The sequence below is a fragment of the Athene noctua genome, chromosome 17, assembly GCF_965140245.1.
Source record: "Athene noctua chromosome 17, bAthNoc1.hap1.1, whole genome shotgun sequence".
NCBI classification, from domain to species: Eukaryota; Metazoa; Chordata; class Aves; order Strigiformes; family Strigidae; genus Athene; species Athene noctua.
Genome location: NC_134053.1, coordinates 1,724,753 through 1,747,967, shown reverse-complemented (window position 1 = coordinate 1,747,967; position 23,215 = coordinate 1,724,753). Strand labels below are relative to the sequence as shown.

Genomic DNA, 23,215 nt, shown 5'->3' with positions numbered 1-23,215 from the left:
GCTTGCGGTGGGGCGGCTGCTGCTCGGGGCTCGCCCGCACGCCGGGCCCTGGCAGGGTTGAGGCTGGGCTTTGCTTTTGTCACCCATCAGGTTGGTTTTTTCCCCCACGCTGAAGTGTCGGGAGCTGCGTGTACCCGTGGTCACAACTGAGCGGTGGTGCTGCTTCTCCTCTCCTGAAGCTTTTCTGACTTCACAGTTTCTTGAGGGTGTAGCAAGAAGTAAGTCTGGTCAAAAAACCTTAGATCTGCAACGGTAAAGACTAAATCTCAGATCATGTGCTTATCTGTGCAGGAGCTGCCTGGAGCCAGTGGATGAGGATCATGTTGGTGTATAAATGATTTTCATACAATTCTTCTGAAGAAGTAAGCTCTCAGGTGAGTTCACTCTCAAGTATTTATAAAGCTGTTGTTGACTCTGTGCATTTTGCCTTGTTCAGTGGCAATAAATCAGCTTCTGTGTGTGCCCTTTCTCTCTTATCCTTGCCTGTAGGATTGTTCTTATATGTTATCTCTAAACAAGAAAATGAGAACAACTAAGACTGGAAAGGGAAGTTGGAGTACAGGGAGTCAGACACAATGACAAGACTGATTTTTTTTCCTCTTAAAATCTACTTGCCTGCATTAGGTTGTGGGTTTTGCTGGAATGATTCTGATTATTGCAGTCCCACTGACGAGTAACCCTGGCTTTGCCTAGGCTGTATTTTGTGCACTCGTCTTTCTACACTGTTGGGTACTCCCACTTCTTAAATGTTGGGTGCAGGTACTCAGTTCAGAACTGATCTAAAGAATTACCCTTGCCTGTGCGTTTTGTCCACTCTGCTCCCAGTTTTCCAGGCGTTTGCTGCAATGATTCTTTGTTGCCTTAAATTTACTTTTTGGTAGGTTACAAAAATGTTCAGCGCGAGCCAGTCCTCCAAAGCCCAGTTCCTGGACAAAGCACGCCAGGCTCGGGAGGAGCGGAGGGAGCTGAAGGAGAGGGAACGTGCTGCAGTCCAGGTCCAGGCTTTGATCAGGAGATTTCTCTGCCGATGCCGCCTGCAGAGGGAGATAAGGTCTGTGAAGTTCTACCTTCCAGCTTTGCTCTTATCTGGAGAGATATGCTTGATTTTTTTTGACTATTGATGCTCGTTTTTTTTTCTCAAAAGGAGAGAAGTGGAGGATTTCTTTGGGGCAAATGAATCCAGCTCAAGTAAAAGGAGTGCTCTTTCTGTCTTCAGAATTGCGAGGAAACTCCTGTTTGTATTTAATCATAAAGAAGACAAAGAGGTGAGGTTGCTACTCTGACATGCTTTTCTTCTTTTGACTATTTAACATGTTAAATGCCTTTAATTACTTATCTAGTGGTCCTGTAGGTTCCTCTGATATATTTTTGCCTTCAGAAATGTGATCTCTGCCTCCCCAGCCCTTCTTGGAGAGATCTGCCTGTAGGAACGAAATAGAAGAACCGTTGAGTTTTTTAGCAGCGGTTCCATATTCAGGGCATAGTTTAACAAATGTTTTTCCTGGTGACTGTGCCAACTCCAGTAATCAAGCAGTGCCTTATGATTTTGTCAGCTGCATTGGTTCCCCGGGCAGGTACGTTGTGGCCAGGTCCCAAGAGCTGTCCTGGCAGAGCCTAGTGCACAGGCTCTTTGTGTCACAACTGCTTTTCTGACCGTGCCCTGAATTTGTGGTTTCTGAGTGAAGCCCTTTGCTGTAGCGTGTGTGAAATGATGATGCCTACCCCAGGAAACTGTGAGGGATAATTATAAGGAAAACAATGGGAAAATGAAAAGCTATATTTAAATTGCAGCAGCAGCGGGTGACTTTTTTTTAATCTCTGTTCCATCAAATTCCCGTTGATGATGGTGCAAGTGCTACAAGTGCAGTCTTTCTGTATGTACAGCATCAGAAAACCAATATGTATATTACATACAAATTTCTTAAGTGCCTGGCATCCGTTTGAAGTTTACAATAATCGGGTGCATTGCTGAAATATGTCTGTTCTACTTCCCCTTCTTCCCCTTCCAGCAGCAAGTCAGTCCCTTGCTGGGCCGAGGACTAGACTGTGCTCGTTCCCGCGCTGCTCTCCGTTAGGATAACCACAGCACCCACAGAATGACTTTGTAACTAGCAAGCGTGTGGCAAATACAACCGGATGAAATCATAATTCAGGAGTTGTGGATGTGATCTCCCAAGTTCAGCTTGAGTTTGGAGCACGCTGCCGCGCTCGTTAGCATTAAACTCCTCTAGCTGAACCCCAACAGGAAGATGCTTCTGGCTTCAGCCCGTGCTGTTGAGGGAGTCAGTTTAGCAGGGAAGGCTGAGCAGTTCCTCCTGTTGATGTGTTTGAGGAGGGAACTTCTGCAGAGCTGCAGCGTGACGTGTAGCTGCACTCTCAGGGCAGGACCCATTGGCGCTGTCTGCAGGGAATGTGTTCGGAACATTTGTTGTTTTGATACAGAGGTATCTTGCTCCCTCTGCTGAGCTGTTCCTGGTGCTTTTCCAGAATAGCCCTTCCTGTAGTTAGAACTAATGCTGCCTTTCTTTTTTCTCTTTTTTCCCCCAGAGATTTGAAAAGCTGTGCCGTTGTATTCTGAGTAGTATGGATGTTGAGAATGAGCCCAAGGTCAGCAGGGTGTCCTTTTGTTTGGGGGTGGGAGGGTTGGATGTTCTTTAACTCTCTGTGGGGGGATTTAGGTTGGTGATATTTGAGGTTTTAGCTTCTAAAAACCCCTGAATGCTGCTGAGATTCCATGGTGAAAGTTTGGACAAGTTCTTCAGTATTCCTCAGATATTTTAACTCTGTGTACAGCTATAGGAGTTAAAGGGCAATTTCTTTCTGTGGTGGGTAGCGTGCTTTGACCAGTGAATTCTGGGGGGAGAAATAACAGTTCTGCTGCCAGTTCAGTGGGCGCTGAGGAGGTCGTTTTGTCACAAAGCTTCCTGGCAATAGTGTATTCTGCCAGTCTGTGGCAGGGATACTAATCACCACTCTGTTCGTATCCTGCCTTCCCCAGGTGTGGTACGTGTCACTGGCACTCTCCAAGGACCTGACGCTCTTATGGATCAAACAAATCAAAGACATTTTGTGGTTCTGCTGTGAATTTCTCAAGCAGCTTAAGGTAAATATTTTCTTTGTGTTTTTGTCTCCCTGCATAGTAACAGTTCTGTAGTGTGGCCCGGAGCTAATTTGATTTATTAACGCTGGTGTTTGTTACGGCAGCCAGACATCTTACAAGACTCCAGGCTGGTCAATTTGCACCTCACAATGCTCGTCACCTTCACAGATACTTCTACGTGGAAAATCCTTCGGGGAAAAGGTTGGTGCATCCAATTCAATACTTGAAACCACTGCTCTGGGATTTGCTGTTAAAATCTACTGAACGCCGTTTCTGCACATTTTCTTCTCCCCATGCTTACCACAAAGATTCATTATGCTTCTGTGCTTGCACAAAGCATAGAACGGGGGCAGGAAGGATTGTCTTGAGATTAGACAGGCTGTTTCCCTTAGAACAGCAACAGTTACAACATTTTTGTAATGCTCTAAAATCTCACGCGCAAGAAGTGTTCAGAGGATAATGGAATGTGGTTTTAGCTCTGGGGTTTTGTAGAAAAGGCAGACAAATACCACGAGGAAATAATGACCTGAAACACGACTTGATGCGAGATGCTGCTGAAATGGTGGGTTTGCCTATAAGGTGAAGACTTTGTGCAGGAAGGGCTTATGAATTGACAAACTGTTTTATAGTTTGTAAGGAAGTAAAGAGTGGAGCTGTGACGCTGAGTGAGTAACATCTGTTTTAACCCGGAAGGTGAAACCCTGAGGCCTGCCATGAACCACATCTGTGCAAACATCATGGGACATCTAAACCAGAAGGGATTTTATTCTGTGCTGCAGGTCAGTCTCGAGCTGATACAGTTGTGTCTTCCCTTTATTCCAAGCAAGCCCCAGTCCTGTGCTGTGGTCCTCGTTCTGGGGAAGCTGTTGTGATCTCTGTGGTGGTGTGTTGGGGAGAAGCTGGTTGTGGAACGCTGCCGATGTGCGTGCAGGCATATTTTCCTTCAAAGCACTTGAGACCAAATACACAGTCTCCTTTATGTCACTATGGCTGAATCTAAATCCTACTTAATCATCTCATAATGAGATGGACAGGAAGGACTCTTGAATGTTTTTCCAAACTTTGCTGCTGCCCTTTTGTATGGATTTGGTTTGTTTACTGTTCTGAAGGGGAAAAGAACTGACGTAATTCTTCTAATCTTTTAAATGAGAACGATATTACCAGACAGCTATGAGTCTTGCCTGTAAATTTCAAAAGACCTGGGAACCCTGAGTACAGATCCTAGAGAAATAAGTACTGCAGAGTGTCCAATTTGATTTCAATTTCTCTGTTATGCCATTATTAACCTGAAGCCCTTCTAGTTCTGCCAAATGACTTGTAGTGACTGGTTTTTGGGTGGTGTTCTTTTTCTCTGCTCTGAAAATAAACACGATGTTTTTCAGGAGTAGTCATAATCTGCCTGGGGTTTTTTGGGGGGTTTATTGTAGTTTGTTGGTTTGGTTTTTTTTTTTTCTTTGTTCCAGATTTTGCTAACTAATGGCTTGGCGAGATCCAGACCTTCCTTGTCCAAAGGCTCTTTAACCGCCGTCTTCTCTCTTGCCCTGCGGTAAGGCAGCCAGAGCTGCTGGGCGTGCTGTGCAGCTCAAGTTGTGTTTCTTGTGTGTTTGAAGACTTCTCATTCTGCCAGTCTCTGTGCCATTGTGTATCACCCTCACGAAAAAAGCTGCTTTAGGCAAATAACTGACTTCCCTGTCATCCTTTTTCAGATCAGAATGCTCCTGAGTCAGTAATTAGTGTTAGTATGACTAACGAGACTTTGGAGTGCAATTCCAGTTCAGAGTACAGGATTTTTATGTCTTTCTGTTAAACCATCAGAAGGGGTTGGAGTTCTCTAGATAAATAAGGTTGTGCCTCTTCACGATGAACTGCTGATGCAGATAGACCTGTTACTCAATTTATGGGGGCAAAGTTTGTCCCTGAAGCAAGATCTGGGTGCAGGTCTTCCTAATGGTTCAGTCTGTTCTCTTAAAAATAAGAGAAGTATGCTGTTGCCCTGACCTCATCTCTGCAGAGCCGGTGCCTCTTCGCTCTGGAAATCTTGTAGCCAGTCACAAGCATTCTTGTAAGCCTGCAGGGGTTAATTGTGTGCCAGTTCCCTTCTGTAGCTGTCACTGCTGGGATGATGGGGTTGTGATGTTCAGTAGAGTAGCAGTAGAGTAACTTCTTCCTAAGGAAAACAACTATTTAATTACTGATTTTATGGCACTGGGGAGAAGGGAAACTTGGGAGAGGAATTGTAGAAGCCTGACAGTGCTCTGGGTGGTACAGATGTGCTGTGTAAAAATACATTGTGCTGTGAATGGTTTGGCTTGTGTTCCTTTGAGTCACAAGCAGTTTTGTGAACTTGCTACGATAACAAAAGTGTAAGTGAATGTTCTTTTTCCAGTGATGCTTCTTGATGAGGGTAGAATCAGCAGCCAGCCCTGAATGGCTCGGTTAAAGACTGCTCTGGCTTTGCTAGGTCAGGTTTCTTGCACTGAAGTATTCCTCTCTCTCTAGCCCTGTGGTTGCTGCACAGTTTTCAGACAATCTGTTGAGGTCCTTTCTGATCCATATCATGTCTGTGCCTGCTATAATGACTCACCTTGCTACTCTAACACCTGAGGTAAGTGGGTGATGTAATAGTACCAAAAATCCACCGAATAAGACACAAGACCACTTGCTATACCATTTTATCAGCTCTTGAAACAGAGCGTTGGCATTCCTCTCTTCACTGCCTCCAGTGCTGCTGTGGAAGGGCTTGATCCCTGCACCCTCCAGACACTGGGTTTCCAATACCACAGATGTTGTTAACACCAGTGGGATGATGGGCTGAACTGCCCTAAAACAAATAAATAAAATAAAAATAAAGGCGTACGTGACACACAGCTTCAATCTCTGTGTGTCCTTATTCTTCAGTTTCTGTAACCACAGACAGAGCCAAAGCACAAATCGGTCTGTTGCGGGGCAGAGAATCTGTGATGGCAGCTAGTAGAGTGTCCACTCGTCTAATTTAATTTGACTGCTCCTCTGTGTCGCTTTGGTGCCAACAGGCAAGTTTTGTGCCAAATGGGTGCTCTGTGTTTTTGCAGACAGACAGTTGCAAAGGTCTGTCTACAACTAGAACATGGCCTGTTCACCTGGAGGGTTTTTCTGATTTCCTAGACCAGCTTCACATCAAAACTCTTCAGTGTAACAGTCTCAACTTGCTGCTTTATTTGGAAAGAAAAGACCACGTGTATTGCTGACAGCAGATCGGGTGTGGTTGTTGTGTGTGGTGCTTCTCAGCCTCACTGGCAGTTAAATTCTCTCTTTCAGCGTCTGGCAGTGATAGAATCTCATGATCTTTTCCGCAAGTTCATCCTCTTTTTGAGTCGTGAAGCACAATGCCGAGATGTCTGTGTGTGCTTAGAAGGAAGTCACACTCTTTGTTTGTTAGGTAAGCACCTGTAACACCTCTCTTTTTAATGTGCTTGGAAGAGAGCCTTGAATCCAATCTTCTTGGGTCAGAGCTGCCTCCAACTCATTAGTTTTTATCCTTATTTAGATGGCTTCTAAATAATAATTAAGATTTATCTGGGGATATTGCAAACATGATTTAAGGCCCTTGCAAATGGAGGAAGGGTTGGAGACTTGCTTTTGTATACATGTCATCGTTTCTGAAGTGTGAAGTATTATCTCTGCTAGCTTTTCATTTGGACACTGGGAAAGTCTTGCAGCGTAGCAGTTTTGAATCTAACTTCCCTAAATGGATGTGCTATTGAAATATTTACGTTCACGTTACTGTAAAAGTAGCAAGAGGAACAGTTGGAACTTGGGAATAACCATGGATCTTCTGCTAGCTTATGGTGCTTAGTCAGAGGTGTTGGTGTGACACAGATGAGAAGGTGGCCAAAGTGATGTGCCACCTTAGTGGCCGATATGTGCTGGAAATGGCTTGCTGCAGGGTCACCTCTAGTAGTCATTCTTCACAGAAATCCTCTCCTGGATTTGAAAAGGGGTGTGAGGTCATTTAGTCTGGTATGTCTGTAACCACTGTCCCACAGGATCTGTTTCTCTCTCAAGTCTTCCTGTGCTGGTCATTCCGCCAGGTAATCTCGTGTACCTGGGCTCCCTGAATGATAAAGTTCTTGAGGAGGAGACAGCTCATTTTGTGGGTGTGCTCATTCACATGCTCTCCTACTGCCAGAAGTACGTTTCACAGAAAAAATCCAACCTCACCCACTGGCATCCTGTTCTGGGCTGGTTTTCACAGACTGTGGATTATGGGTAAGTGAGGAGAACCTTATGCTGATAGATGATTAAGCTTTTTTTTTTTTTTTTTTTTTTTTTTTAAATGCTGCAGTGTGTTTTTATGTTTTGAGAGGAACGGTGTGACCTTGTTCAGAATAACTTCTCAGATATTTCAGGTTATATCTGCACAGTATAAACCGCTGCACTCATACAGACTATTACATGCGGAAATTAATTTAGTATAGTTAGACTGGTAAACAATTAGACTGGTAAACAATTAGACTGGTAAACAGTGGCCATGCTGGTACACCTGATACAGGACCTGTATATCAGCTCTTCCTGGGAGGACTGTCTGTAGGGTGGACACATACTCCATTTTGACTCTGAGTTAAATGTATCAGAGTATCACTGTCGGGTGTTTTATTCCAGCCTGCCTTCTAACATGTCTCTCTTGACTTTTCTTTTAGCTTGAATGAGTCCATGCCTCTGCTGACAAAGCAACTGCAGCATCTCTGGGGAGTCCATATGATCCGCATCCTCTTCAGTGATGTGCTCAGCAAGAAATTGCTGGAGAATCAGGAAATAGCTCAGCTGCCAACACAGCCAGTTTCCCCTCAGAACAGCCTTCCTATGAAGAGTCAGTTCTGGAGGGTTGCTTTTTTTTTTTTTTTTTTTTTTTGTGTGTGTGTGTACACATGTCTTTCTCCCAGGCTTGCAGGGCTTTGACTTTTCCACTTATGCTAAAAGCTCTGAGTAATTACTTGCAGCAGCTGCTGCTGCTTAGGTGGGGCTATGGCCTGTCCTGTTTGTAATTCCTGCTCAGAATGCCTCTGTGACCTGGGGCAAGTCTCTTACTTTGGTGCTGTGAAAATATTTGCTTATTTTAGCAGTTTTGTTTTTTTTTTTTTTTTTCCCTATTGTTTCTCAAGTAGCTGAACTGCTTACTGCATAAATTAATAGTTCCTAAGGCAAGATGGGAGGGCAGCTTCCTGGGTGAACAGCAAGGTGAAGCGGGCTCGTGGACCTGTGGTGTGTGGTGATTGTGGAGAGGAGTGGTTGGAATGCAGTCGCTGTAATCTAGCTCTTCCCTAGCTGCTGCCTGTAAAGCTAGATCCTGTGGTCATTAGTTACTGCTGTTCTGGCAAGGTGTTAAGATCTAGACTTAGAAACTGAAAATATGCTTCCGTGTTGCTAGCAGCCGTACGCTGTTCTGCCAGAAAAGTCCACCAGAACCTGCTGTCTGTGTAATGACTTAGTCTGCTTAAAATCCCCTTTATCACGTGCCTGCCGAGTGGCTGAGGATGAGCAGTTTGGAATAGCGCTGCTGCGTCCTGAGCCAACGTCTCACATGCTTCTCTGCCATCCAGATCTTTTCAAGAGAGCTTTCCAGAAGTCTGCATCTGTCCGCAACATTCTCAAGCCCGTGGGAGGCAAGCGGGTGGACTCAGCGGAGGTGCAGAAGGTGTGCAGTATCTGTGTCCTCTACCAAACCACCCTCACCACGCTAACGCAGATCCGCCTGCAGATACTCACAGGTCAGGGCACATCTCTGCTTTTCAAATCACTTAAAATGGGGAGAGGAGAAGAGAAAAAAAAAAAAAAAAAAGATTTTTCTTATTAAATTCTGTTGACTTGTTGGTAGTTTTATTACTGACAACAGTTTATTGACTGGCTGGGTGGAAGGCTTGTTCCATCCCGGATCATACATCTGATCAATAACATTCATCACTTCTTTATCAAGCGTTAACTCTCCAGAATACAAATTGAAGCAAGTTTTCCTGTAATGAAACCTTGCTTACTTCATATCAAACTCCAGACTGAGTCAGTGTTTTTGAGAAGCCTAGCAATATTAATCTTTATGTGGTGGAAGCACTGAATGCTTTCATACATCTTAAGAACAAATTACCTGTCTTAGGAATGGATGGAGGAGGAGATAAGCACTGCTTTGGTCGAGTGGCTAGAGCAGGGGAGTGAGGCCAGAGCCTCGGATGCTTTGTCTGTGGCTGTAATGGTGACCACAGGTAGAACCCTGTCCTTTGTGTTCTCATCTTGATGATGGCTGTAATGGTGATCAGATCACAGCAATTAATTCTTTTCTAAAGCTGCAAAATAATTAGCAGGAAGGGGCTTCAGATGTGCAAACGATTAATGCCTCCTTAAAAGCCTTTTTTTTTTTTTTTTTTTTTTTTTTCCTTTCTGCGTTCCTGGGGATTGTACATCTCCCGTTAATGCAGGCAGGCTTGGGAGCTAAATGTGATGCTTATGTTCCCTTCAAGTGTTGCTTTGCAAAAGGGTCTTTCAGCTCCAAGCTGTTCATCTCTTTGAGCCTGCATGAACAAGGAGGCAGAACAAGTTTCACTGAGTGTGCTTTCTGTTTTTCCACTGCTAGGCCTCACTTACCTGGATGATCTGTTGCCCAAATTATGGGCTTTTATCTGTGAGCTGGGACCACAGGGTGGGTTAAAACTCTTCTTGGAGTGCTTGAATAATGATACGGAGGAATCCAAGAGGCTGCTGGCCATGTTGATGCTCTTCTGCGACTGCTCCCGCCACCTTATCACGTAGGTAGCAAGCAGAGGGTGCTCTCTAGATTTGTAACGTGAAGCTGTTGTGTTCCTTACATTTCAAGAGGAATAGTTAAGGCATTGCTGCCTTTGCATAAAGATAACTAGGCAGAGTAAAGCAAGAAGCTTTTCAGGTAGAGTCCTGAGAAATAAAGGACTTCAAAAGGACTTTCCCCCTCAGCCACGTGCTGCTTCAGCAACGTACAGCTGGCTAAACTGGTAACAAAATATTACAGCACTGGCTAGGGAAGGGGAAAGAAACATTTCTTCTGCTGCTTGTGGACAACAGTTGTGTCAGTCCAAAGCAAACACTTCGATGGGTCCAGATAAGCTTTGAGGAAAAAAATTTTTAATAGTGCTGCAAGAAAACTCCCCAGCTTATGTTCTTCTGTTTACAACTCCTTTGCTGTCTCACTCGCAGACTTACACAACACAAAGGATGGGAGAAGCGTTGGAAAATTGCCCTTGCTGATCTGCAGAGACAGTTTTCTTAGCTTGAATGATGAAGTTGTTTTCTTGGAGATGAGTGCATAGGTCCTTTCAGCTATGAAATACTGGCTTTGCTCATATCTCAGGCCTTTCATACTGTCTTCTGTTAGGGTCAGCTAGCGATCAAAATCAATAAATAAGGTTTAGTTGTTTATGACTTTAGGTCCTCGTGGGTGTCAGTTGTCATAGAAATAAGAGCTGCTGCTAAAGGATAATGTGCCTTTATGAAAATTTCAAAAGGGAATTAAATTTACATTTGTGCATTTGCATTTGTTTTCTCTGATAGGATTCTTGATGACATAGAAGTCTATGAAGAGCAGATTTCATTCAAACTGGAAGAGCTTGTTACCATCTCATCTTTTCTGAATTCCTTTGTATTTAAGATGATCTGGGATGGAATTGTAGGTAAGTGCTTTTAGTAGCTTGAGTCGATGTTACAAATGGCATTAATTCTGGAATGTGAAGCTTCTGCTAATTATTATTTTGCACCAAAAAAAACCCCAAACCATACTACGCTGTGTGGCATGAGAATATGTCCCAGTCTTTTGGCATCTAGATGCCACTATCATGCTTGGCACCAAATACAGTGAACTTTTCTATTTCCAGTGAGAATTTGGGTAACAGACACGACAGGCATGTTGGTTTCTGCCAGACACTAAGTTTAGCATGACTGGGCCATGTGTTGGAGGAGAATGTGCTTTGGAAATAGTGCTTTGACAGAGCAGAGCAGGCTTGCTAGCATCTCTGTAGCTCTCTAGTGTGGATCTCTGTGCTGGTATAATTGGGGTACAGCTCAATTCTGGTCATTTGATGAGATAATCCATTTCCGTTGTGATGGCTTTGATGTGGCTAAGAGTTTTTTCACTTTGATCAAAGAAGAGACTGTCTGCCTTCTGGAAGGCACGAAATCTCTTCCTTCCCTCTGAAGGCAGTGGGGGTTAGGAGAAACCTGTCCCGTTAGCGTGGGGCAGATGGTCCACGTGTTGCTCTTGGACGCTCCTGTTGCCTAGGGTGCCTGGACATTGCTGCTTTGTTCCTTTTGTTCAGAGAATGCCCGAGGGGAGACCCTGGAGCTGTTTCATTCCGTCCATGGCTGGCTCATGGTCCTGTACGAAAGGGACTGCCGCAGGCGCTTTGCTCCCGAGGATCACTGGTTACGCAAGTAAGTGTGTGCAGCTCTGTGCTTGTCCCAGTGCAGCGGCTCCCCTGCAGGGGACTGGTTTGGGATTCCTTACTCTAAACGGAGAGCCTCTCATTCTGCCTGGGAGATCGAGGTCAGAACTGCTCCCTGGGTTGGCGTTTAAGGACACCCCTCCTGCTGTGCTTCTCCTCTGCTTTGTAAGGATTAGCTGCTGCTCCTGGAGGGTGATGCTTTGAAAACTGACTCAGCACCTAACAGCTCGAGTGTCTCTGGCCTTCTTAGATGTGTGCACCTGAGCGCTTAAGTTGTCTTTGAAATCATTACAGGTTTCCTCTCTCTCCCACCCCCCAGCTATTTACCACACCTGGGCATTTCTCAGGGATCTCTGAATCTGTGCCTTTCTTTGTAAAGGGACCTCAAACCCAGCGTGCTTTTCCAGGAGCTGGACAAGGACAAGAAACGAGCCCAGCTGCTCCTGCAGTACATCCCACACGTCATTCCCCACAAGAACGTGAGTGGGACGGGGCAGAGGGTGGCAGCTGAAAAGCCAGTGACCTGGCTGGCCTGGGCTGGAAGGGATGTGTGTCCTGAGCTTCTGACTTGGAGCTTGTGATTGAAATGCCCGTTGAACAAAAGTCTTCTCCTTCCCCCCTATTCTCCCCAATATATTTCCTCTAAACTGTCTTGATTTCTCTCATTGAGAGAGAGCTTATTTGTGTGGGCAGCTGCACAGAGTCATCCAGCAGCGCGTGACGTGGCTTTGGAGAAAAAAGCAGAGTGTCTTTTTGCAGGTAGCAAATCTGCAGAGATGACAGATTTTTATCTGGCGATAGGAAAGGTGCTTTTGTTTTCAGTATTGTCAGCACCCTGTCCCTACCAAAGCAGAGCTCCAAGGAGTTCTCTGCCCCGCTGGGGAACAAGGATGGAGATCCCACTATTTCTAGTGAGTAGGTGACAGCGGCATCGTTGGGCCTAGCTGGGAACAGGACAACCAAGAGGTAGTTCTGGGTGTGCGTCGGGAGTATCTGAAAGCCCTGCTGTGTGGGAGGATAAGGAGCCTTGTGGTTGAAGACTTGTATTTGTTTTCTTTTGAAGAGGGTGCTGCTTTTCCGAAACATGGTTACAAAGGAAAAAGAGAAGCTTGGGCTGGTTGAAACCAGCTCGGCATCGCCTCACGTCACACACATCACTATCCGCCGCTCACGTATGCTGGAGGTGAGTGATCTGGCTTGCAGAAGCCAACCAACAAGGCAGTAACTTGGCCTGACAAGAATACGGAGGGTTAATAAGTTTTTACCTTCCCTGTGGGTGCTGAGGGACCCGGTGCCAGTTCTGTCTGCTTTTGTACGAAGTGATGTTGCAGGAAAATGCTGGCCCTTAGTTCAGCTCAGGCTGCTGCAAACCTACAGTTCTGACTAGGAAAAATGTCGGTCTTTTGGGATACAAAATTCAATGGCAAATGCAGATTTCTGTGGGGTGTGTGTGTGTCTGGTCTCTGCTGGCGCGTCTGCATGGGTGTTTGACGTGTCTCCCAGCACGATTGTCCTCTGGCTCTTTGGTCTGTGTAGGATGGATATGAACAGCTACGACAGCTGTCCCAGAACGCCATGAAGGGAGTGATCAGAGTGAAGTTTGTGAATGATCTGGGAGTCGATGAGGCTGGTATTGATCAGGACGGTGTCTTCAAAGAGTTCCTGGAAGAGATAATAAAGAAGGTGTTTGACCCCGCACTCAACTTGTTCAAGGTATGAGGCAGGGCTGCAGGTGCTGGCTGTGATGGCCCCCTGCAGACAGAAACAGACTGGCTCACTGCTCTCCTCTCTATCTGTGTGCAGACAACCAGCGGTGATGAGAGGCTCTATCCATCCCCAACGTCCTACATTCATGAGAACTACCTACAGCTCTTTGAGTTTGTGGGGAAGATGCTTGGGAAGGCTGTGTATGAGGTGAGGGTGTTGTCGCTGCTGCTATAGCACCGCTCAGATGTAGCTCTGTGATGGTGCCTCTTGCTTCAAGAGCATCTCTCGTGTGCTTGGGGGGGATGTTACTGGGGAGGCGAGTTTGGGAGAAATGCCTTGAATAAAAACATTGGTGGCAGAGCAGTCTGACACTTCAGGTATGTACTAAAAATAATCTTGGAGATAAAACCTGGGACATACCTTAATTGTTCTTCTTGTTGCTGGGGACCCTAGCTGGAACAGTCTGCTATTTCAGTGTTATAGTCTGTTGTTTTGGTGTTAACACCTTACAAGCATCCCATTTGTTGATACTTTACTTAAAGGGACATGTGGCTAAAAAAGGATGGAAATGACAGAACAGCCCTCTCCACGTAAGGCAGTTCTTTTAAGGGAAACACAGAGTTCCCCTGTTGCCTTTTTGCACCTGCTCCACAAATTAATGGATTTTAAGAGGATGTGGTTTCCTTAGCTGATTTCAGTGCCTTGCATCTTTGCACTTGTTCCACAACACGTGATCTGCCCGCGGGCCTCAGACAACCAAAGCTGTTGCACGTAACAAGTGTGCGGCGCCACCTTACCTGCACGTTCTTGTCTGTAGGGAATAGTTGTGGATGTACCATTTGCTTCCTTCTTCTTGAGTCAGCTGCTGGGGCACCACCACAGCATCTTCTACAGCTCCGTGGATGAACTTCCCTCCTTGGACTCTGAGTTCTATAAAAATCTCACTTCGATTAAGGTTTGAGCATTAACTTTTCCTGTTGTTCAACTCCCTTATTGCTGGCTGCTGTTAGAAATAATAGATTTGCCAATGCCTTTGGGGTACTGATCATCTTTAAAAACACCCTGGAAGTAAGTGGTGGGACTGGGGCAGGTTGGCAAGTGCCTGTCCTGTGTTTTCAGTGGGGCTAGCAGGGATGAGACAGGAGTCTGAGTGTAAACCTGGAACTGGCCATGGGGATATCCTGACTTTTAGCTTCAGCTCTTGTGCAGTCTCCCCATAACCTAGAACAACTTGTATTTGTTGTGCTTTGGGGCCTCCTACCTGCTGGGGATCACTTAGCGGAAGAGTAACACAAATACAGAGCTGCTGTTCCTGCTGCTAAACACTGACTTTCTTTCCTTTTCTCTGTTGTTCCTCTAGCGTTACGATGGTGATATCAGTGACTTGGGCTTAACGCTGTCCTACGATGAAGATGTGATGGGTCAGGTAGGTTTTTGTTCAGTGACTGTGGTAGATCTTCTCTCTGCTTTGTCCCAAACACGCTCTTCATGCTAGGTGGTGACGAGCAGAGTTCTGGGCACTGATAGAGCCCACAGCCCTGGCTCGGGCAGTCCCTCTTTCTCCTGGTTAGATCCTAGCTGCTCCGCAGAGGTGCATCTCCCTCGCTGGTCTGGCTGATGCTGCCAGGAAGAGCCTTTGAAGCTCTGAGAGGGGTCCTGAGGATCGTTGACTGCTGCCGTGGGAAAGCCTGTGGTGCCAGAAGTGGTGGGTTGTGAATGTAAGCAGTTGGCAGCAGAACGAGGTTTGACTCCTGAGCAGGGGTGTCCTGGCTTTCATTAGTGTCCTTAGAGCAGAGAAGCACACCCGCAGTCTGACTTGCCAGCAGAAGGCAGCTGTTATTCTCTTCTGAGCTTCCCGAGAGCTGGTCTTGAGCCTCTGAAAGCCAGGCTGGCTGTCCGAGCTCGTGCTGCGCAGAGTGCTTTCTACTCCGGTACTTGTGTTTCCCAGTATGTCGGGTGGATGCTCTCTGTGGCCCATCTGAATGAGAATCCTGAGGGGACTGAGTGGTAAATGACCTTGTGTTTGATTGTGGTTAGGGCTTAGCTCTGCTCTCCTTTTACCAAAAAAATGCCTGTGTTGAAAGGCTGGCTCACCTTCAGAGCTTCTCTGAACTCAGCTGTAGGATTCTGTGGCTTCGTTCAATATTTAGCTGTGGGCAGAGAACAGTTTTTTTCCACAAAAAAGATTGCCCTCTGACCCTTCATTTTTCTACTGCCAGGGTTTTTTCCTTTCTAGTTGAAAAGCATTGTTTTGTGCTTTCCCTGCATAACTGGTCTCCCCTCTTCTAATGAGAAGATTCTCTGTGAGTAGGGAGGAATTCCTTTTCTTCAGACGTAGCCGTTTCTGTCAGAGGAACTTGAAGTGGGTCAGGAGGTCTCTTGGCCTTGAGAAGAAAAGGCTGTTTGTCAGTCCTTTATGAAACCTTGAAGGCTCTTGGTCGCACTTGTGCCTTGGGTTCTGCGAAGCTGTGTGTGCATAGCTGGAAAATACAGATAGATAAGATAAAAATGCCTTTGCTGTCTGTGTATGCTGTTGCTGCTGCAAATTCTGTGGGGAGGCCCCAGCTAGTCAAAGCCTGAGCACCCTTAGCAGTGTAAATCTGATGGCACGGAGCTCGGAGACCACAAAGTCGTGGAGTGTTTATCCGGGGCAGCTTGTCCTTTGGAGTGTCTCACGCTGCAGTTTCTTACCCCTATGCCAGTGTAGTTTAGACCTAGCTTGGGTACGTCCGACAGCAGCAGCAGCAAATGCACCCGCAAAGCTGCGAGGGTGTCTGGGAGGGCAGCAAAGTGGTGATCAGCCCTGCTCTGCCCGAGTGAGAGGTCACATCCAGCGCGCAGCGGGTTGAGCACCTCGCTGCTGCCTCAGGATTGCTGAGGTTTCGGCTTTGAGGCTTTTTTCCGCCGGAAAAATGAAGGTAGGAAACAGCATATGAGAGCCAAGCATCAGATGCTGAAGGCTGCAGCGCTCAAAACTTCAAAATAAACCAGGGGACTCCTGTTTTCCAGGTGAGGTAACCCTGTGGTTCCTGAGTGAACCTGTGTGTCCCCGCTAGGTGTGGGGACAGGGGAGCTGAGCTCTGTCCCTGTGCTGGGCTCCCTTCCGACCTTGGAAGTCACCTGGAACTGAAGCTCAGAGGCCACCGTGGTGTGTGAATAACGACTTTCTGCCTCTTGGTGCAAAGATGAGTCACGACTGTCGCTGTAGCGAGCGCCCGGCGGGTCCCCGCCGCTGTCTCCGAGCGGAGCTGTCGGCTGAGCGCCAGGCCCTGGCCGGGCAGGGGGGGAGGAGATGCTGCTTCACAGCTCCCTGGCGTCCCGAGCTCTCCGCTTGGAGCCTTCTGGAGCGCCCAGCTTGTGGGACAGCCAGCTCCGGGGAGCCCTGCCACGCGGGTGGCCCCAGGTGAGACCTGTGGAGCAGAGAGCTTTGGATTGTGCTCTTCAACCAAGCTGTGCCAAGGCTCGGAGCTTGTTCAGCCTCTGGATTCTGGGATTGTGACAGTCCCCCGGGGCTCTTTGAATTGGTTTGTGTGCGGTTCAGCAATGATGGATCAGACTGGAGAGGAGGCTTCCTCGAGAAGGGCTGGCTCCACTGGTGGGAGAGTCACAGGTCCCTACTGTTCAATTACTGTGTTAATAGTTAAGTGAAACTGGTTCAAGGCAGAAGCAGGATTATTACTTAAATTTTAAATCCTACCGTTTTATTGTAAAAATAAATGTTTTATGGGGAGATAACAGCTTGGCATGGCATTTCTTTCCGTTGTGGTTCCAGGCAGTAATTAGCAATACAATCATTTCTTCCCTCAGCTTGTTTGCCATGAACTTGTTCCTGGAGGGAAGACCATTCCCGTTACCAATGAAAATAAGTAAGTACAGCAATTAGATTTTTAAGGTCACCACTGCAAAATACTTTATTCTCGTTCCTTGGGCTTGCATCTGGAATGAATTGAGATAGATTGGAGTAGAAGGAGCACATAAATATCTTAATAGAATTTACTGGTTACAGTTCATCGGCAGAAATTGTATTAAATTCAATTTGCAAAATAAAAATTGACAATTTACTTCTTGAAACAGCGCTTCTGAGGTCAAAGGCACACAGTCTGTGAGATTCTGCAGGATTTAATGACGGTGATAGATACGGACAGATGGATTCAAAGCAATTCAGGCACACAGTCGTGAACATAGAGGGCACAGATGCTCAAAGACACCTTGAAGCAGACAGATCTTCTCAGAATGATAACATGTGGCAGTTGTATAAAGCACTGTTCTTCAGAAGAGACAGTGGTGAATTCAAATGTAGTCGACAGTCATACTTTAGACACAGGAAATCAGAGGAGACACCGAGCCCTGTAGCTATTTTCACAGATAACCGGCTTTCAGATAGTTATCGTAAATGTCAACTCCGGAGCCTGAAAACCAAACCCACCTTTTTGTTCCCTTCATTTTTTTTTTTCTTCTCTGTACCCTTCAGTGATTGTAAAAGCAGGATAAAATATCTATTAAGCAGATGTGTGTTTGAACTGGTAGTCTGGGGGTTGTTCTCTTTAATGGCAAGTGAAAGCTGGATCCTACCTGAGGATTTGTCTTTGTTAGTCGTGCTCTGCAATCTGATGTTCCCAGTCTTTTTCCTTCTTGAGCTCTAACCGAGGAGTTTGCATTTGAAAAGATCTTGCTCTGGTTTGTCAGAAGTCAGCTCAGGGAGAAAGTTGAAAGTCCTGGGTGTTGCTCTACTTACAGCAGAAACTTTGAAGCTTTTGTGCAGATGTGCACACAAATTGGCAGTTGGGAGGGAGCAGCAGAAGCGCTGTAAGTGGGAGCAATCTGGAAAGAGTCTGGTAATGGTGGAGTGAGGTTACCCGGCTGAACACCCAGTCGATGGGGCTGTGGGATCTGCCTAGGAGCAGACTGATGAAGCTGTTCTGCCTCTTGGTGAGAAGGGGAAGCCTGATGGTGCCTCCCTCTAATAACCAGGGCACCTCTTCCATACGCCTGGGATGAAGTGGAAATCTCCCAAGTGGTTTTTGGTGTGTTGTTTCTCCAGCCATGGGTTTTGGTGCAGGTGGCATCAGAGCCCAGAGAATTGGTTTTCAAACCTAGAGGAGTGCCTGTGACTGGGAATCTGATCCTTTAAAGAGCAGTTAGACGCATGCTCTAAGGATGATCAAGTGATTATTAGAGCCTGCTCGTCCCTGGGTCGGGAAGGAGCTCTATGAAATGAGCAGGCAGTCCCAGAGACGGGGAATGGGGCAAAGTCTGGGCAGAACAACAGCTCTTTCTGCTTAAATAAAGAGCAACACCCTGGTGGGGGAAGTATGATGCACCTCCAGGCAGTGCTAGTCCCTTCTGGGCTGGAGAGCCAGGTCAGCGACCTTGTTCCTGCACTGGCAAGGTGGGTATCGCTCCCTGCCACCTCCCCTGTCACCCCCAGGATCAGCTACATCCACCTCATGGCTCACTTCCGGATGCACACACAGATCAAGAGTCAGACAGCAGCACTCATCAGTGGGTTCAGGTCGATCATTAAGCCCGAATGGATTCGTATGTTTTCTGCGCCAGAGTTGCAGCGGCTGATCTCCGGCGACAATGCTGAGATTGACCTCGAGGACTTAAAGTAAGTGAGCAACTCGGCCTGCTGGCCCCCTCGCTCAGCAAGCCAAGCCGTTTTAGTACAGAGCTGTTTGGAGGTTTGCAGGAGACTTTCACGACATTCTGCTTCTCCTGACTGAAATTTGAGGAGCAGACAGGAACAAATGGAGCGGAAGAACATGTTCCTTAAAGCTAATTTGGACAGAGTAGTAATGAATTGGAAGGATCCTTTCTTTCTGCTGGTTCCTGAGAGCAGAGTTTCTCTCTGCCCTCCCTTTTTCTCTAATCACGTGCCCAGTGAGCACTGGGGAGGGCTCAGTACTGGCAGGGTGTGCTGTAGCAGTGAACCCGTGGCAGGTATTGATCCTTCCAGCACTTACCAGCTGTGACCCTCCTGCTGTAGTGGGACACCAGCCTGTCACGACCTTTCTCTCCCCAGAAAACACACGGTGTACTACGGGGGCTTCCACGGGAGTCACCGGGTCATTATCTGGCTGTGGGACATCCTGGCCAATGACTTCAGCCCTGAGGAGAGAGCCATGTTTCTCAAGGTAAATGCTGCCGTTTCAGCCCAACCTGGGATGGTGGGGTTAGTGCTGTTCTCCTCCAGTTAGTCGGTAGGAGTATCAGAATGCTTGACACCTTAAAATCTGCACCCTGCTCCCCAGCAGCGGGGCAGCCCGGGAAGCAGAGTTCCTACAAACACTTGTGTCACTGTGAATAGTCTTGCCCAGGTGGCAGTTTCCAAAGGGCCCGAGAGCTCAGTGGCCTTGTGCCGTGGGGCGTTCAGGTGCCTGCGGCTGTGGCTGTGCTGCCCGTGTGGCCGGTACAGCCAGGCTGCGCTCGCTCCTGCCACCTTTCACCATCCATCACCTTTTCAGTTTGTTACCAGCTGCTCCAGGCCTCCACTTTTGGGCTTTGCCTACCTCAAGCCTCCTTTTTCCATCCGCTGCGTGGAAGTCTCTGATGATCAGGTAGGCTCCCTGCTTAACTCAATCTCTCGTGTGTTCCCTGCCAGGCTTCTGGCAGCCCCCTTCCCTGCCCAGCGTCCTCTGTCTGACCAGGAAACTCTAAAACATAAAGGTTTACACTCTATAGGGCACAGCAAAACCAACCTTACCCTAATAGTGTGTATATGGCCACACCTACCTCTTCCTACACGCAGCAGCACTCGGGCTGTCTCCAGGGTTGTGTTTTCTCCTCGGGACCTCCCTGTGTCTCTGACCCCACTCCCTGCACACCCTGTGAAGGGACCTGGGGTGCCTCAGGGCAGTTGCAGTTACAAGAGAAGCTCCTTTCGAGCTCTTGTGGGGGTCGAGGCTTTGAGGGTTGACTCTCCCTGTTCCCAGCAGACAGGTTTTGTGTTGGCATCTCTCTCCCGTGTGTAGGTGCCCCGTGTGTAGGCGCCCACCTGGCAGGGGCACAGCAGAGGAGTCCAGGGGGGGGATGTGTTTCTGCCCCGTTGCAGGACACCGGAGACACGCTGGGCAGCGTGCTACGGGGCTTCTTCACAATCCGCAAAAAAGAGCCAGGCGGGCGTCTCCCAACCTCCTCTACGTGTTTTAACCTCCTCAAGCTTCCCAACTACAGCAAGAAGAGCATCCTGCGGGAGAAGCTGCGCTACGCCATCAGCATGAACACTGGGTTTGAGCTGTCCTAGTTGCCGTGGGCCTGGACTCTGCGACGGGGGCTCTCGGAGCCGCTGACTGCTGCTGGAGGTGGAGGCCCTCGTGCACGGAGGGTGGGTCGGCTCCGCGGGGGCTGCCTGCTCGCTCGAGGGCTGGAGAGATGCAGCTGCTAGGAGAGGGTTACCAGGAAGAGCTTCTGGGCTAGACAGGGCTGGCTTTTCTTGGGCACGGCTCCAGGATGAAGGAGGTGATGGGCCTGACCCAATACACTTCACTTGACACCCACGTAAATCGTCTTTAAAAGCAAACCCCGGGGGAGCATAAAAGGAACATTAAAAGTGCCAGTCAGATTAGTGACCGTAATACCCCCCAGCAGGCTGTGCAGTCTGGGCAGCTGCTGCTGCGGGAGCGTTTCTTTTTCCTTTCCCAGGAGATGGTCCAGTTTTCTTACTGGGTGGAAGTCAGTCTGTGGGAAGCTGCACAAAGGCAGAAACATGACAGAGCCCAGGACAAGGAGAAAAGCAGGAGGCTGCGGCGTTGGATGTGCCACAAACGGGCACCGTTTACTCAGGACAGGTACTGCGGGGGCTGCCTGGTGCCCTTGCTCCGTGCGAGGCCCTGGCGTTTGGAGGAGGACGAAGCACTTGCCCAGACTCGAGAAGCAGCAGGCTAAAAGGGAGCAGATGGGCCCCGCCGGTCTCAGGAAGGTGTCGGAGGGCTGTGGGTTAAGAGCTCACGCAGCGGGCCTGGGGGTCAGCGTGCTGAGCCAGCTGTGCCTCTGCCAAGCTCTTGCCCGAGCCTGTGCTTGGGGCAAAAAGGGTGGTTGTCTGAATTTGCTCAGGAGCAGAAAAGGTTTCGTTTTGTTTCGTTTCCAAAGGACAGGCGCTGGCACACGGCGCGGGCAGCCCGCACTTCCCGGCACGGCGCTCGCGCTGGGCAGGTGCCCCCCGTGATCTCTGGCAGGGGACTGTGTCGGGCTGCCAAGGGCCCTCTGGAAACTGCTGGCAAAATTCCTCTCACTTGGATCGAAGTTTCACTTTGTTTGCGGGCTCTTTTGTTAGGGAGATGTGCTGTTTCAAACCAGGACTTGGCTTCTGTGTAACAGCCACATTTGCTTTGTTGCCAAATTATTTATTTTGGTCGCTTTGTCTCTTTCTGGCCTTATTTTTAACAGTTGCTGGTTGCCTGTAGCAGGCAGCTTTTTCAGGTTGTTCTGAGAGGCAGGGTATGAGTGAGGGGAGTGCGTGTGTGTGTGTGTTGGGAAGGTGTGGACCCTTCCCTGCCATTTCTTCTGAAGTCCAGAGCCTGATTTCTCAAGTGTCTCTGCAGTTTCCCAGCTGTGGGCCCTCGTCCTGCTGCCAGTCCTGCCTCAGCCCAGGCTGGTGCTGTCTCCTGGGCTTGCTCTGTCCTTGCTGGGCTTCTGGCACAAAGAAAAGCCATCGACGTTCTCCTGTTTGGGACAGGATTAAAAACCTTCTCCCCTTCCCCTCTTGCTGCTCACTGATAAAACGAGCTCCCCCAGAGGCTGCTGGTACCTCCCCTGGGCTTCCCCTCCCCTCCTGAGCTCCCCGTGGCGGTGGTGCCCCCCGCCCTGCGCTCTGGCCCCCCTGCACTGCCCAGGCAGACCTGCTGGGAGCCTTTTGGTGCACAAGTGGGCTCGCAGCAGCCGCCCTGGCGCGAGGCTGCCGTACCCTACCTCATCCTCTGGCTCGCCCTGGCCCACCCGCAGGGAGGTCTCCGCACAGCGCAGGCTCCCTGGGCTCCGAAGGTCCCTCTTAACCACCATATATTGCACATTTCAACCAGCCCAGAAAACCCTCGGCACCATCCAGCCGAGAGGACAGAGATGGTCTTTGCTTCATCTTTCTCTTCTGGCTTTGCTTCAGCTGGTTTTCAGAGGAGTAACCCTTTTTTTGTTTTTTTGGTTTGTTGGGGTTTTTTTTTGTACTAATGCCTGGAAATGCATCTGGAAAGCAACGTCACGATCCTTTTTCTCTGTCAGCTCAGTAATATTAAACAGGAGCGATCAGAAGTGTTAGTGAGGATGGGAATACTGGATACAGATACTGGACTATGAGCTCAGAGAAATTAAAGATGATAGTAAATTTCTTTTTAATTTTTTTTTAATAGAGCATTTCAGCATTAACCAGTTGTTGACTGTGTAGCTGAGAGGTTCAGGCACTGACTTTAAACAACAGTTTAAAATATCACACAAGATATCTTTTTTTATCTTATTATTATTCTAGGGAAATGGAAGTGTGTCTACATAGAGCACAATGATTGTTCAACCAAGTGAGTTGTTGAACACAGCAACATAAAATCTTTGCTCCCCTTTTTTCCTTCATTCCTCAGGAGTACAATCCCTAGAAAAGATCCTAAGGCAGACTTAGCCAGGTCCCTCCAAACCTGGCACTATTGCACTACAAGACACTACATCCCATTTTGTAGCTAGCGTGTAAAACGTCTAGAGTAAACGCCCTGGTGGCTCCGTGCGCAACAACGATATTTCTCTCGAGTAGCTGATTTCTGTGTGAGTGGGAGGCTTTAATACGTTTTTACCTGAGCAGGAGGCTGTGAATGTGTGGTGTCCCTGCCCGCACTGCTGTATTCTGCGCGGGTGTTCTTTGTAGGGCAGGGGTGGTTTTGCCACGGGAGATTAATGACTATTTTTTTCTATAGAAGACTTGCTGCTGTGGAGACCTTGGTTACATCCCGTGTATCGGAAATGCAGGGAAGAGAAAAATAAACCTGGTATG

General features: G+C 47.9%; 1 protein-coding gene across 7 annotated transcripts in view; it reads left to right on the top strand.

Annotated features, from left to right (window-relative positions):
* Positions 1-23,215, top strand: part of UBE3B (ubiquitin protein ligase E3B) — a 24,613-nt gene extending 1,398 nt beyond the window's left edge. For 2 of the 7 annotated variants that reach the window (XM_074920751.1, XM_074920750.1), the window contains exons 2-29: positions 91-218; positions 292-374; positions 882-1,051; positions 1,145-1,265; positions 2,548-2,607; positions 2,999-3,103; positions 3,205-3,301; positions 3,794-3,879; positions 4,564-4,646; positions 5,600-5,705; positions 6,398-6,518; positions 7,171-7,348; positions 7,780-7,949; positions 8,680-8,847; positions 9,702-9,873; positions 10,652-10,770; positions 11,413-11,527; positions 11,918-12,017; positions 12,602-12,721; positions 13,075-13,251; positions 13,342-13,452; positions 14,063-14,200; positions 14,606-14,671; positions 17,053-17,111; positions 18,674-18,856; positions 19,271-19,382; positions 19,713-19,805; positions 20,300-23,215. In XM_074920751.1, the coding sequence (XP_074776852.1) occupies positions 891-1,051; positions 1,145-1,265; positions 2,548-2,607; positions 2,999-3,103; positions 3,205-3,301; positions 3,794-3,879; positions 4,564-4,646; positions 5,600-5,705; positions 6,398-6,518; positions 7,171-7,348; positions 7,780-7,949; positions 8,680-8,847; positions 9,702-9,873; positions 10,652-10,770; positions 11,413-11,527; positions 11,918-12,017; positions 12,602-12,721; positions 13,075-13,251; positions 13,342-13,452; positions 14,063-14,200; positions 14,606-14,671; positions 17,053-17,111; positions 18,674-18,856; positions 19,271-19,382; positions 19,713-19,805; positions 20,300-20,491 (3,213 nt within the window). In that variant the 5' untranslated portion in view covers positions 91-218; positions 292-374; positions 882-890 and the 3' untranslated portion in view covers positions 20,492-23,215. Of the gene's footprint in view, positions 1-90; positions 219-291; positions 375-881; positions 1,052-1,144; positions 1,266-2,547; positions 2,608-2,998; positions 3,104-3,204; positions 3,302-3,793; positions 3,880-4,563; positions 4,647-5,599; positions 5,706-6,397; positions 6,519-7,170; positions 7,349-7,779; positions 7,950-8,679; positions 8,848-9,701; positions 9,874-10,651; positions 10,771-11,412; positions 11,528-11,917; positions 12,018-12,601; positions 12,722-13,074; positions 13,252-13,341; positions 13,453-14,062; positions 14,201-14,605; positions 14,672-16,254; positions 16,525-17,052; positions 17,112-17,319; positions 17,985-18,673; positions 18,857-19,270; positions 19,383-19,712; positions 19,806-20,299 lie in introns of those variants that run through there. The other 5 variants (XM_074920753.1, XM_074920752.1, XM_074920754.1 and 2 more) reach the window with 4 other exon arrangements.